We start from the raw sequence: 14842 nt of genomic DNA on the forward strand, positions 1-14842 counted from the left end.
ATTGAACATTTATTGTCTTAACATAAAATCGCGTTGTGTGCTTTCGCCGTAAAGCTTTTTTGAAATCTGACAAAGAGGTAGCATTAAGGAGAAGTTTATCTGTATTCGTATGTTTAACACTTGTATCTTTCATCAATGTTTATGATGAGTATTTCTGTAATTTGACGTGGCTCTCTGCATTTTCACCGGATGTTTGTTTGAGACAGTGTACAAAACTTTACAACTGTACAAAACGCGCCAATTTCAACTGAGGTTTTTGGACATAAAGATGAACTTTATCGAAAAAACACGAAGTCCTGTGAGTTCTGATGACCTGTCTGGTACAGCAGGGTACCAGACAGGTTAACAAGCGCATTCGTGAAAAAAAAGCACTGTCGTTGCACCAGTGTGTACCTATCCATAAACATCAACGCCTTTCTTAAAAATCAATACACAAGTATATATTTTTAAACCTGCATATGTAGTTAATATTGCCTGCTAACATGAATCAGGGTATATGCAGCAGTTTGGGCCGCCTGGCTCGTTGCGAACTGTGCGAAGACTATTTCTACCTAACAAAGACAGCAAACTTCGCCAAAGGGGGAATTATTTAACAAAAGCGCATTGTGAAAAAGCACAATCGTACCTAAGTATAAAGTCAATAACACCAGTACAACAACACACACTACCATGGGACAACACTAGTACAACACACACTACCAATGGAAGCATTAGCACTCACACTGCCCTCTCGATGGCTCCGATCTCATTGGACATGCCTAGTCCGTAGTAGCACAGAGCTCCCAGGCCTACAGCAGCCCCTCCAGCCAGGAACATCCTGCCCATGTTATCCACTGCAAGGGAATACAGAGCACATTTACACCAGTTAAAACCTGCTGCTGACCGGCACAAGGCACTGACTTCATGATGTAACTGTGAGGGGTGTGAGACGGGCCTGTGTTTACATGACAGGTCCATCCATCCTGCCCCCCCCCAAGCAAGCAGACGTTTGTGTTGCGAGGTGACATTTTTAAATGGTTTAGTAAGTCAATAGATTCACTTCTGATGGCCGTATCAGTTGCTGGTTGGAAAGCTGCCTGTTGGAGCTGGTCCTTGGCTGTTTTCCCACGACGGAAACCAAATCTGGATTTGGTGGAATAGCCCTGATGAAAGAGGAAAGTAAAAGGTTAATATTACACAGAATCAGTTAATATTACGGCATGTTGACCTACAATTGAAGAAATATAAATTGTCCACAGGTCGGATCTTTCAGAGAAAAACGAGTCGATGTCCGTAGCCCCACAGATATATTATAAATGATAAATACATTTTACATTTTTTAAATTATTTATAAAAAAAATGTAAATCGCCATAAAAATATGTGTCAATTTAAGCTGGAGATGTACAGGCTCTGTTTATCCATGTATGAAGTTGTTATTCAATGTGTTTCTATGGGCTAATATCAGTAAATCAAATCAAATGTATTTATATAGCCCTTCTTACATCAGCTGATATCTCAAAGTGCTGTACAGAAACACAGCCTAAAACCCCCAACAGCAAGCAATGCAGGTGTAGAAGCATGCTCATCTAGGTTTCATCTAATATTTTATATATATAATTTTTTGATATCTTAAGGGTCCTAAAACTCAAGTAGCTAAATGATCCTTGGTATGACCGTGTTAAAACAACTCCATATGTTATCTTATTAGACCACCCGTAATGCATTCACTATTGTCTAAAACCGATCCAGTCATCATCACCATCATCATCATCTGTACTGGCAGGGCTCTAGTCATTACCTGTGTCCCGTAATGCATTCACGATTGTCTAAAACCGATCCAGTCATCATCATCATCTGTACTGGCAGGGCTCTAGTCATTACCTGTGTCCCGTAATGCATTCACGATTGTCTAAAACCGATCCAGTCATCATCATCATCTGTACTGGCAGGGCTCTAGTCATTACCTGTGTCCCATAATGTGCCTGCATTACATATAGAACCAGGCTAACAATGACTAGCCAACTTTAATTAGCATGACCTTGCAGGGCTTGACATTCAGGTAAATTTGCCAGTGTCACACTGCAACTACTGTCCTGAATGAAAAGAAAACCGGCACAGAAAGCAAATCTTTAAATTCGCAGGCTGAGCAAGTAGCCCATCCATACACAACATTACATTTCAACTTGGAAATATCATATTTACATTGACTGTTTAGAACCATCTCGAAAATGGTTTCATTGTTAGCCATTTTGAACAGTCAGTCTACAGATGTAGGGCCCTATGAAATCAGTTTTATTTTGGGGGTAAATTTAGTTCCCCCAGTTTAGTTTTTCCAAGGTTTCCTAGTTTTTTCAGGTTCACTCTCAAATCCCACTTTTTATAGAAAAACTAAAAAGTCAAGTCAACAATGCTTGAAAACACATCAGGAGACCACTTTTGGAGGTCTGGGAACACACTAACATATATATATATATATATATATATATATTGGCAGATGTAGTTGCCCTTTAATTCAATTGCGAGCCGAGCAAGAGAACGGCACTAATGGATAGATGCTGGTTTACAGGCTCTTGACCGATTCTTCCATTTTGTGTATTATTGGGGGCTTTGATTGTAACTTTGTTTTGATACAGCGTTTCCTGTGACTGAAAAGAGCTTCCGGACATCAGATTTCCACATCAGTCACCGGCTTCATCAATACAGTTGTCAGAAGCTTACATACACCTTGGTCAAATACATTTAAACTCAGTCTATCACACTTCCTGACATTTAATCCTAGTAAGAATTCCCGGTTTTAGGTCTGTTAGGATCATCACTTTATTTTAAGAATGTGAAATGTCAGAATAATAGTAGAGAGAATGATTTATTTCAGCTTTTATTTCTTTTATCACATTCCCAGTGGGTCAGATGTTTACATACACTCAATTAGTATTTGGTAGCATTGCCCTTTAAATTATTTAACTTGGGTCAAACGTTTAGGTAGCCTTCCACAAGCTTCCCACAATAAGTTTGGTGAGTTTTTGCCAATTCCTCCTGACAGAGCTGGTGTAACTGAGTCAGGTTTGTAGGCCTTCTTGCTCACACACGCTTATTCAGATCTGCCCACAAAGTTAATATAGGTTTGAGGTCAGGGCTTTGTGATGGCCACTCCAATACCTTGACTGTTGTCCTTAAGCCATTTTGTCACAACTTTGGAAGTATGCTTGGAGTCATTGTCCATTTGGAAGACCCATTTGCGACCAAGCTTTAACTTCCTGACTGATGTCTTGAAATGTTGCTTCAATATATCCACAATTTTCCTTCAAGATGCTATCTATTTTGTGAAGTGCACCAGACCCTCCTACAGCAAAGCACCCCCACAACATGACGCTGCCACGACCGTGCTTCACGATTGGGATGGTGTTCTTCGGCTTGCAAAGCTCCCCCTTTCTCCTCCAAACATAACGATGATCATTATGGCCAAACGGTTCCATTATTGTCTCATCAGACCAGACCACATTTCTCCCAAAAGTACAACCTTTGTCCCAATGTCTAACTGCAAACCGTAGTCTGGCTTTTTTATGGCGGTTTTGGAGCAGTAGCTTCTTCCTTGCTGAGCTGCCTTTCAGGTTATGTCGATATAGGACTCAATTTACTGTGAATATTATTATATATTTTTTTAACCTTTATTTAACCAGGCAAGTCAGTTAAGAACAAATTCTTATTTTCAATGACGGCCTAGGAACAGTGGGTTAACTGCCTGTTCAGGGGCAGAACGACAGATTTGCACCTTGTCAGCTCGGGGGTTTGAACTTGCAACCTTCCGGTTACTAGTCCAACGCTCTAACCACTAGGCTACCCTGTAATACTTTGGTACCCGTTTCCTCCAGCATCTTCACAAGGTCCTTTGCTGTTGTTCTGGGACTGATTTGCACTTTTCGCACCAAAGTATGGTTCATCTCTAGGAGACAGAATGAGTCTCCTTCCTGAACAGTATGACGGCTGCGTGGTCCCATGGTGTTTATACTTGCTTACTATTGTTGGTACAGATGAATGTGGTACCTTCAGGCATTTGGAAATTGCTCCCAATGATGAACCAGACTTGTGGAGGTCCACAATATTTTCTGAGGTCTTTGCTGATTTCTTTGTATTTTTCTATGATGTCAAGCAAAGAGGCATTAAGTTTGAAGGTAGGTCTTGAAATACATCCACAGGTACACCTCCAATTGACATCAATTAGCAGCTTCTAAAGCCATGTTTAAAGGCACAGTCAGCTTAGTGTATGTAAACTTCTGACCCACTGGAATTGTGATACAGTGAATTATAAGTGAAATAATCTGTCTGAAAACAATTGTTGGAAAAACGACTTGTGTCATGCACAAAGTAGATGTCCTAACCGACTTGCTAAAACTATAGTTTGTTAACAAGACATTTGTGTAGTGGTTGAAAAACGAGTTGTTTTGATGACTTCAACCTACAGTGGGGAGAACAATTATTTGATAGAGCTGTAATACATTGCTGCTGTAATACATTGCTGCTATCTAGGAGTGGGACACTAATCTAGGAGTGGGACACTAACCTAGGAGTGGGACACGAATGCTTATAAGAAATTCCAGCACAACCTCCGACGAGCCGTCAAACAGGCAAAGCTTCAACACAGGACTAAGATCGAATCCTACTACGCCGGCTCTGATGCTCGTCGGCTGTGGCAGAGTTAGCAATCTATCACAGATGACTAAAGGAAACCCAGCGGCGAGCTGCCCATTGACGCAAGCCTACCGGGCAAGCTAAAAACCTTTATGCTTGCTTCGAGGCAAGCAACACTGAATCATGCATGAGAGTACAAGCTGTTCGGACTGTGTGATCATGCTCAATGTAGCTGATGTGAGACCCTCTTAAGCATTAGGCCTACTTTTTCGAACATTTGGTTAAAAATCGCACAACATTTCAATGTCCTGCTACTCATGCCAGGAATATAGTATATGCATATGATTAGTATGTGCGGATAGAAAACACTCTGAAGTTTCTAAAACTGGTTAAATCACGGCTGTGACTATAACAGAACGTGTGTTTCGTGAAAAAGCCCAAGGAAAACGGATCACCAAAAAATATATATATATCAATGCGCCAGTTGCCTGTATTGTCTATGGCAAGGCAAAATAGATAGATAGATATACAAGTCCTACAGCTTCCACACAATGTCGCCAGTCTTGGCAATTGCCTTGAGGTTGTTCCTTGGTCAAATGAAGGAGACACCCCATGTCATCCGGTGCACGACAGGATGTTTTGGAAGAGAGATTTGCGACCATCATTTGTAGACGTGGAGCTATTGAATACACATCGCCCCGTGATCAATTTGATAGATTATTACCGTATACTAATACCTAAAGTTGGATTACAAAAGTAGTTTGAAGTGTTTTGTCAAAGTTTATAGGCAACTTTTTTAATTTTAAAAAATTACGTTGCGTTTTGAAACAGTGTTTTTTCCTGGATCACACAGTCTTCATAAATGGACATTTTGGGTATATATGGACCGATTCAGTCGAGAAAAAAAAAAGACCCAATAGTGATGTTTATGGGACATATAGGAGTGCCAACAAAGAAGCTCGTCAAAGGTAATGAATGTTTTATATTTTATTTCTGCGTTTTGTGTAGCGCCGGCTATGCTAATTCTTTTGTTTACGTCCCCTTCGGGTATTTCGGGGTGTTGCATGCTATCAGATAATAGCTTCTCTTGCTTTCGCCGAAAAGCATTCTAAAAATCTGACTTGTTGGCTAGATTCACAACGAGTGTAGCTTAAATTCAGTACCTTGCATGTGTGTTTTAATGAAAGTTTGAGTTTTAGCGAGTGCTATTAGCATTTGGCGTTGCGCATTTCCATTTCCTGTTGGCTAGTTGGGACGCAGACGTCTCACTTATCACTAAGAGGTTAAACAGGTTAACATTCAGATTACCAGGGCTCATACTCAGAGCTAGCGCTGACCAGCTGGCAAGTGTCTTCACTGACATTTTCAACCTCTCCCTGACCCAGTCTGCAATACCAACATGTTTCAAGCAGACCACCAAAGTCCCTGTGCCCAAGAACGCCAAGGTAACCTGTCTAAATGACTATCATCCTGTAGCCATGAAATACTTTGAAAGGTTGGTCATGGTTCACATCAACACCATTATTCCAGACACCCTGGACCCACTTCAATTTGCATACCACTCCAACAAAACCACAGCTGACACAATCTCTATTGCACTTCATACTGGCCTCTTCCAAATGGACAAAAGGAACAACTATGTGAGAATACTGTTCATTGACTATAGCCAAGCTTTCAACACCATAGTACCCGCCATGCTCATCACTAAACTAAGGACCCTGGGACTGAACACCTTCCTCTGCAACTGGGTCCTGGACTTCCTAACGGGCCGCCCTCAGGTGGAGAGGGTAGGCAACAACACATCCCCCAAACTGATACTCAAGATGGGGGCTCCTCAGGGCCGCGTGCTAAGTCCGCCTCCTGTACTCCCTGTTCACCCACGACTGCGTGGCTACGCATAGCTCCAACACCATCATTAAGTTTGTTCAGCCTCCCGAGGGGGAGCTGAGAATACTTGGCATGGGGCCCTCAGATTCTCAAGACGTTCTACAGCTGCACCATTGAGAGCATATTGACTGGCTGCATCTCCGCTTGGTATGGCAACTGCTTGGCATCCAACCACAAGGTTCTACATAGGGAAGTTTGTACAGCCCAGTACATCACTGGGGCCGAGATCCATACCATCCGGGACCTCTATACCAGGCGGTGTCAGAGGAAGGACCTAAAAATTGTCAAAGACTCCAGCCACCCAAGTCATACTGTTCTCTCTGCTACCACACAGCAAGCGGTACCAGCATACGAAGTCTGTAACCAATAGGATCCTAAACCGTTTATATTCCCAAGCCATAAGACTGGTAAATAATTAACCAATAGCTACCAGGACCACCTGCATTGACCCTTTCTGCACAAACTCTTTTGACTCATCACATTAGCTGATGTTACTGTTTATTATCTATCCTGCTGCCTAGTCACTTTATCCCTACTTATATGTACATATCTACCCCGTAACCCTGTACGTGGACTCGGTACTGGTAACACGTGTATAAAGACAAGTTATCAATCCTAGTATTACTATTTTTATTTTCCTCTCTGCATTGTTGGGAAGGGCCCATAAGTAATTGGGAGTCTACACAAAGCATGTGATAAATTACATTTGATTTAAAGACCCCGAGACATGTCAGCTGAAACATGACATGCTAAAGACATGTCAGCTGAAACATGACATGCTAAAGACATGTCAGCTGAAACATGACATGCTAAAGACATGTCAGCTGAAACATGACATGCTAAAGACATGTCAGCTGAAACATGACATGCTAAAGACATGTCAGCTGAAACATGACATGCTAAAGACATGTCAGCTGAAACATGACATGCTAAAGACCCCGAGACATGTCAGCTGAAACATGACATGCTAAAGACCCCGAGACATGTCAGCTGAAACATGACATGCTAAAGACCCCGAGACATGTCAGCTGAAACATGACATGCTAAAGACCCCGAGACATGTCAGCTGAAACATGACATGCTAAAGACCCCGAGACATGTCAGCTGAAACATGACATGCTAAAGACCGAGACATGTCAGCTGAAACATGACATGCTAAAGACCCCGAGACATGTCAGCTGAAACATGACATGCTAAAGACCCCGAGACATGTCAGCTGAAACATGACATGCTAAAGACCCCGAGACATGCCAGCTGAAACATGACATGCTAAAGACCCCGAGACATGCCAGCTGAAACATGACATGCTAAAGACCCTGAGACATGCCAGCTGAAACATGACATGCTAAAGACCCTGAGACAAAGAAGGGGGCATTGGAGGGTGCCAACACGTGACAGGGACAATACCAGAGAAAATATATATATATATTTTTTATACACACACACCTCCAAAACAAGCTACACATATCCAAATATTTGCCGCCTTAGGGGACTTACATATGCAAATATTTGCAGTCTTAGGAGAGATTCAAGCTCTCATTGAGCCTGTGCCAGCAATGTGACTGCATGGGAATGTATGTGAAGTAGCTATAGAAACCTTCACGCTTTGGGGCCAAAACATTTGGACTTGGAGAAGTCGGTAACCAAGGAGTAAATCAGCAGCATAACAAACCAGGACAGGGAGCCACCAGCTACAGAGAGACTGGTCTCTCTTCATCTCCCCCGCTCAGAGAAAACTCAACAGATATATAGCAACTACATACAGACAAGAGTTGTTCTGTATGGCTCAATCAATTCCAACCGTGTGTCTTCATGTAGTGTAATTAATTAATCTAGTGTTGATTATTAACTTTGTTATCTTATCACTTATTTCTCTATTTTATGTCTATCTGTATTACTGGTAAGGACAAAACAGAAGAAAACCAAGCCAAGCATCCCACAGTTCTTCTCCCTAAATTCCCTTTCCCCTCGGTGTCTCACTCCACTGTGTTTCCAACCACTCCCTGTAAACACAAGCTCCCGTTAGACCTACAGAAATAAACGCCTTCTGGTCCTTCTGTAGCTCAGTTGGTAGAGCATGGTGCTTGTAACGCCAGGGTAGTGGGTTCGATCCCCGGGACCACCCATACATAGAATGTATGCACACATGATTGTAAGTCGCTTTGGATAAAAGCGTCTGCTAAATGGCATATATTATTATTATTATTATTATAAAACTAGTCTAACTGATTCTGCATCTGCATTGCTTGCTGTTTGGGGTTTTAGGCTGGGTTTCTGTAAATGCCAACATCATTATCACAAACTCAAACTGGACTTGTTGACTGAAGTTGGGGAATATGTGTTCCAACAACGACCTGCAGGTTGGTAATAACTGAGTCCAGTCTATTTTCCTCTTAGGCTACTTTGCGGTTGTCACTAGTTACCACAGCCAAAGTAAAAATTGGCTATAGAGTAAAAATTCATGGGGGAAAAAAGTGCTTTTGGTCTTCTTTAGGTTAGGGTTAGCAGTGAGGTTATGGTCTATGGTTAGGTTTAAAATCTGATTTTAAATCAGACCAAATTGTAGAAATAGGCAGGGTTTATGACTTTGTGGCTGTGGTAACTAGTGATGACCCTACTTTGTGAACTGCTAGTCCCTCTTGCTTTACGTTTTGGATTTAACTGACCTGGAAGACCTTGTGTATTTCATTTAGGGAATAACTGAACTGAACAATTGATTGGGAGTCCAATAGGGGCGGCACACAATCGGCCCAGCGTTGTCCGGGTTTGGCCGTCATTGTAAATAAGAATTTGTTCTTAACTGACTTTCTAGTTAAATAAAGGTTAAACAAAATCAATAAAAAGGTGTGGTGCCTAGTTGGAATAAAATCCCACAGTGCAGGTAACAGGATTAACAGGATTGATTAGCAGGCTTATAGCCTAGGCCAGTGGTAAACATAGACAGGTTTCACACTGAAAATATGTTAAAACATTATTCATAAAAAGCGTATTTTAAATCAGAATCATTAAGCGTAGGCCTACTCTCCAAACAGATGCCGTAGCCGTAATTCATCCCCATGCAGCGCTCAATGTGGAATTGCTAATCCACTTAGAAAATTCCAAAGAGCAGGCGGAATAAACTACATTGAACAGCTGTATATTGAAAACAATAAATTGTGTTGTAACCCTTATTTTTTTTATCTACTTACCAAATTGAGCCGCGTTTCAAATTCTCTTCCATTTTATTCTGTAATATTACAATGTTGTTTTTTTTTACAATAAAATAGGTGTCTTGACTGATAAGGCCTCGGGAAATAAGAGCATATTGTCTGCTAAATTAACAAAACAAGGCTATTCCATTGCATAGGCTTCTACAAGCAAGCGCCACTTATGACATCACTGCCTTATTGAATATGGTGTTCCACAATACAATTTAATCAAATCAAATGTACTTGTCACACTACACATGGTTAGCAGATGTTAATGTGAGTGTAGCGAAATGCTTGTGCTTCTAGTTCCGACAATGCAGTAATAACCAACAAGTAATCTAGCTAACAATTCCAAAACTACTACCTTATAGACACAAGTGGAAAGGGATAAATAATATGTACATAAAGATATGAATGAGTGATGGTACAGAGCAGCATAGGCAAGATACAGTAGATGGTATCGAGTACAGTATTGAGTACAATATGAGATGAGTAATGTAGGGTATGTAAACAAAGTGGCATAGTTTAAAGTGTCTAGTGATACATGTATTACATAAAGATGCAGTAGATGATATAGAGTACAGTATATACATAGGAGATGAATAATGTAGGGTAGGTAAACATTATATTAAGTAGCATTGTTAAAAGTGAATAGTGATATATTTTACATCAATTCCCATTATTAAAGTGGCTGGAGTTGAGTCAGTGTGTTGGCAGCAGCCACTCAATGTTAGTGGTGGCTGTTTAAGTCTGATGGCCTTGAGATAGAAGCTGTTTTTCAGTCTCTCGGTAGAGAGCTTTGATGCATCTGAATGTCAACCAGTTGATATTACGGTTTCAATAAATTAAAAAGGTACTTGTCTTTTATTGTTTAAGTATGAGGCAATTGAACAATTAGGATGTTATCTGTACTGGTTATGATCATTAATGGCATTTTTACAAACTGTTGGCATATAGATAAATGTGCACATATTTTTCCCCCCAGTGGAAGCATTGTGTTCTATAAATGTCTTAGTTTATTGTAGTAATAATGTGAGTGTTGGAACAGTCCAACAATGTCAAAAGCCCTGATGTGTTACCTGGTGGACCTTGAGGAGGGGCGGGCAGCTCTTCAGGGTGGAGGTCCTCAGGGCTGGAGAGCCCTGGGTCAACACAGAACGCAGCCCGGACACAGGGAGACTGCGCAGGCATGCTAGCCTCACCAACATGGCCATGATGAAGCTCTGGAATTACAGCTCTGAAAACAGGCCCGATTTATATCAACTGAAGCATGAGGTAAGCAGAGAGGAAATGGGTCTACAACAGATACACGTTTTGAAACGTTCCTTTAGATATTTTGTCTCAAATTCCCCGTCATAATGACCAACTGCCCATCGGCACAGTAAGTTGATTGAATTGTATTTAAGATTCTGGCTTCCCACTGACTATTTTGGTGCCACCCAATAGGGAGCAACACTTGTCTATGTAAATACAACCGTGTGACTATAATCAGTTAACTTTAGCACACGAGCCTGAAAACCAAATGTTGAATTGCATTCTACGTCGGGCATTAATGAGCGTTTGGATCAGGAAAGTTTCTTCTCATGACCTCAGCCAGAATGTCAAATACATCATATATTATAACTGTCCTTTTTCATGAATGTGATACAATATCTCTACAGGAAAGTACAATATCTCTACAGGAAAGTATAATTAAAGTCAAAGCGCTGGTAGTGAGTTAACATTTCTATCACCTGAAGCATGAGTCCAAGATGAAAATACAGGCAGGAGAAGCATGGATACTTAAATACAGGCAGGAGAAGCATGGATACTTAAATACAGGCAGGAGAAGCATGGGTACTTAAATACAGGCAGGAGAAGCATGGATACTTAAATACAGGCAGGAGAAGCATGGATACTTAAATACAGACAGGAGAAGCATGGATACTTAAATACAGACAGGAGAAGCATGGATACTTGTAAATACAGACAGGAGAAGCATGGATACTTGTAAATACAGACAGGAGAAGCATGGATACTTAAATACAGGCAGGAGAAGCATGGATACTTAAATACAGGCAGGAGAAGCATGGATACTTAAATACAGACAGGAGAAGCATGGATACTTAAATACAGGCAGGAGAAGCATGGATACTTAAATACAGGCAGGAGAAGCATGGATACTTAAATACAGGCAGGAGAAGCATGGATACTTAAATACAGGCAGGAGAAGCATGGATACTTAAATACAGGCAGGAGAAGCATGGATACTTAAATACAGGCAGGAGAAGCATGGATACTTAAATACAGGCAGGAGAAGCATGGATACTTAAATACAGGCAGGAGAAGCATGGATACTTAAATACAGGCAGGAGAAGCATGGATACTTAAATACAGGCAGGAGAAGCATGGATACTTAAATACAGGCAGGAGAAGCATGGATACTTAAATACAGGCAGGAGAAGCATGGATACTTAAATACAGGCAGGAGAAGCATGGATACTTACATGGATACAACGTTGAAAGACTTCCGGGAACACTTGCGAAACAGACCAGGTTGGGGTTTGAGAAGTCAACGAGAGAAGTGAACAATTCTTCCTTAGTTGTTGACTTTCTCAATCTAAAAAGGCACAATGTCTTCAGTAGTTGAACATGTCATTACTTCAACCTTGTGACAAACTGACACGTTTTCATTTTCTTCTAAATCAACTTTAAAAATCGAAGGAGTTCCTTTGATTTGACGGCCTACATATCTGCAGTTTGGCGCGAGCCGATGACGTTTCTGTGTATGAGCTAATCAACGTCGCCACGATCTGGGATTTCTATTGGAGAAGCAGTCTCTGCCTGTCTCTATACTGTAGGTCTTTGCTTGCAGAGTTCGTCCATGTGAATACATGTTTCTGCCCATGTTTCGGGTGATAGAAATATTAACTCAATAACAGCGCTCTGAAAAGTTTGTAATTAAACGTTCCTGTGAATATATTGTCTCACATCCCAACCTGCAAAAGGAGAAACTGAACAGACAACTGGTACAGTAAGTTAAAATATAATTGTATTCAACATTCTGGTTTGTAGTAGAGCTTGTGAGAAGCCTTTTTCCAGACTAATATATACCAATAATCTCAGACTGTGAACCAGAGGTATCACCACAGATAGAAGAACAATGAGCTAGATATTTTAAAGGATGTATAAATATGAAGCATCCAGTTGGCGTTTCCACTCACTACCAAATATGGTGATGAGGATGCCCAGTGGCCGGAATCTTCTCACTCACTACCAAATATGGTGATGAGGATGCCCAGTGGCCGGAATCTTCTCACTCACTACCAAATAGTGGCCGGAATCTTTTCATCAATGAAATATTTTATCTCCATACAGTTCATTTCCAAAACTATGATTCATTTGCTCCAATTGGAAATTACATGTTCTGGTCTATCTTGGGTTAGTTATAAAAAAATATATATTTGCGATCACAGTCATTGTCAGGCAACTTGCTCGTTTTCTATAGTGACCCAAATGTAAACAACATGTAAAGGGTTGCTCCCATGTTTCATGAGCTGAAATGTTTCAGAAACACAAGATGCTTACTTCTATCAAATTTGTTTACATCCCTGTAAGTAAACAATTCTTCAATTGTTTGGCATATCAAGAAGTTGATTAAACAGCATGACCATTACACAGGTGCACCTTGTGCTGAGGACAAAAGGCCTCTATAAAATGTGCAGTTTTGTCACACAACACAATGCCACAGATGTCTCAAGTTGAGGGAGCGCGCAATTGGCATGCTGACTGCAGGAATGTCCACAAGATCTGTTGCCAGAGAATGTAATGTTCATTTCTCTACCATGAGCCGCATCCAAAATCATTTTACAGAATTTGGCAGTAGTCCAACCGGCCTCAAAATGACTACATGTAACCACACCAGCCCAGGACCTCCACAGCCGGCTTCTTCACCTGCATGATCATCTGAGACCAGCCACCCGAACAGCTGAAGAAACTGAGGAGTATTTCTGTCTGTAATAATGCCCTTTTTTTGTGGAAAAACTCGTTCTGATTGGTTGGGCCTGGTATGCCCACCAATGGCTGTGCCCCTGCCTAGAAACATGAACTCATTAGATTAGGGCATAATGAATGTATTTCAATTGACTGATTTCCTTATAAAGAACTGAAACTCAGTCAAATCTTTTAATTGTTGCTTTTATATTTTTGTTCAGTATACAAAGGGGAGTGATAACCAGAATGATCAGCTTGTAAGCTAGCTATGTTTTTCATAACACAGTATGTTAGCTAACATTAGCTAACTACAGAATCCCAAAGCTTGGAAAAGTTCAATTAAATAACGAGGATCATGAACACAAAAGTACCATAACTATCTATCATAGTCACAAAAAAATATACATTTAATTTGGCAGAGAATGTTCCTTGCTTTGTAACCATTGCGTAAGTCATTTAACTTAGCAGCTTGCTCGCTATAGTAGCTAGTCGCAGTTGTGAATCATATCGAGTTGACAAGTTAGCAACGCATTCAAGGAGGAAACGATAAAACAAATATATACATTGATAGAGCATGTCAACAATAAAACACAGTAATGCTACTTACAATGTTTAAAAGACAAGTCAAATCGCTATATATTACATACCAAGCGTGTATCTAGATTTCTGTTCACCTTCCTTGAGATAAGTGCGCACTTCACCGACGTAATATGACGCAATTTCTTGAACGTTCTGACAGATGTCGTCATAATCAAGGGACGAATTTCATCGAAATTATGTGACTTGTAGTTCTTAGGTCAATTTTGTCTTCTTCTAGAGATTCTAAAGACGTGTAAAATTAATTCCAACAGGTGGCGGCACATCTTCATCCACCAAAAAGTGCTGCAACCTTTGCAAGTCAACTTTTTAGGATAGCATATCTGTCAGTTTCAGCTTGCTTATGACTCTTTGGAAATCTTTTTTTGATTTTTTTAACGGGCCTTTGCACATTTACGTTGACAAAGAAATACATATGTTTACTATGAGTGTAATGTTTACTGTCATTTCTGATTGTTTATTTAACTTTGATCTATTTCACTTGCTTTGGCAATGTAAACATATGTTTATCATGCCAATAAAGCCCTCTGAATTTAATTGAATCGAGAGAGGGAAAGATGGAGTGAGGGAGGCGAAAGCGAGCGAGACAAAG

General features: G+C 40.6%; 1 protein-coding gene across 3 annotated transcripts in view; it reads right to left on the minus strand.

Annotated features, from left to right (window-relative positions):
* Nucleotides 1-14842, minus strand: part of LOC124027217 (growth hormone-inducible transmembrane protein-like) — a 28913-nt gene that overhangs the window by 13168 nt on the left and 903 nt on the right. Inside the window, exons 1-5 of one of the 3 annotated variants that reach the window (XM_046339679.1) lie at nucleotides 14301-14401; nucleotides 12168-12280; nucleotides 10761-10918; nucleotides 1040-1142; nucleotides 722-833 (exon numbers count right to left, since the gene is read on the minus strand). In XM_046339679.1, the coding sequence (XP_046195635.1) occupies nucleotides 722-833; nucleotides 1040-1142; nucleotides 10761-10895 (350 nt within the window). In that variant the 5' untranslated portion in view covers nucleotides 10896-10918; nucleotides 12168-12280; nucleotides 14301-14401. Of the gene's footprint in view, nucleotides 1-721; nucleotides 834-1039; nucleotides 1143-10760; nucleotides 10919-12167; nucleotides 12281-14300; nucleotides 14402-14842 lie in introns of those variants that run through there. The other 2 variants (XM_046339682.1, XM_046339681.1) reach the window with 2 other exon arrangements.

The sequence above is a fragment of the Oncorhynchus gorbuscha genome, unplaced genomic scaffold (genome assembly GCF_021184085.1).
Source record: "Oncorhynchus gorbuscha isolate QuinsamMale2020 ecotype Even-year unplaced genomic scaffold, OgorEven_v1.0 Un_scaffold_3006, whole genome shotgun sequence".
In the NCBI taxonomy this organism is placed as follows: domain Eukaryota; kingdom Metazoa; phylum Chordata; class Actinopteri; order Salmoniformes; family Salmonidae; genus Oncorhynchus; species Oncorhynchus gorbuscha.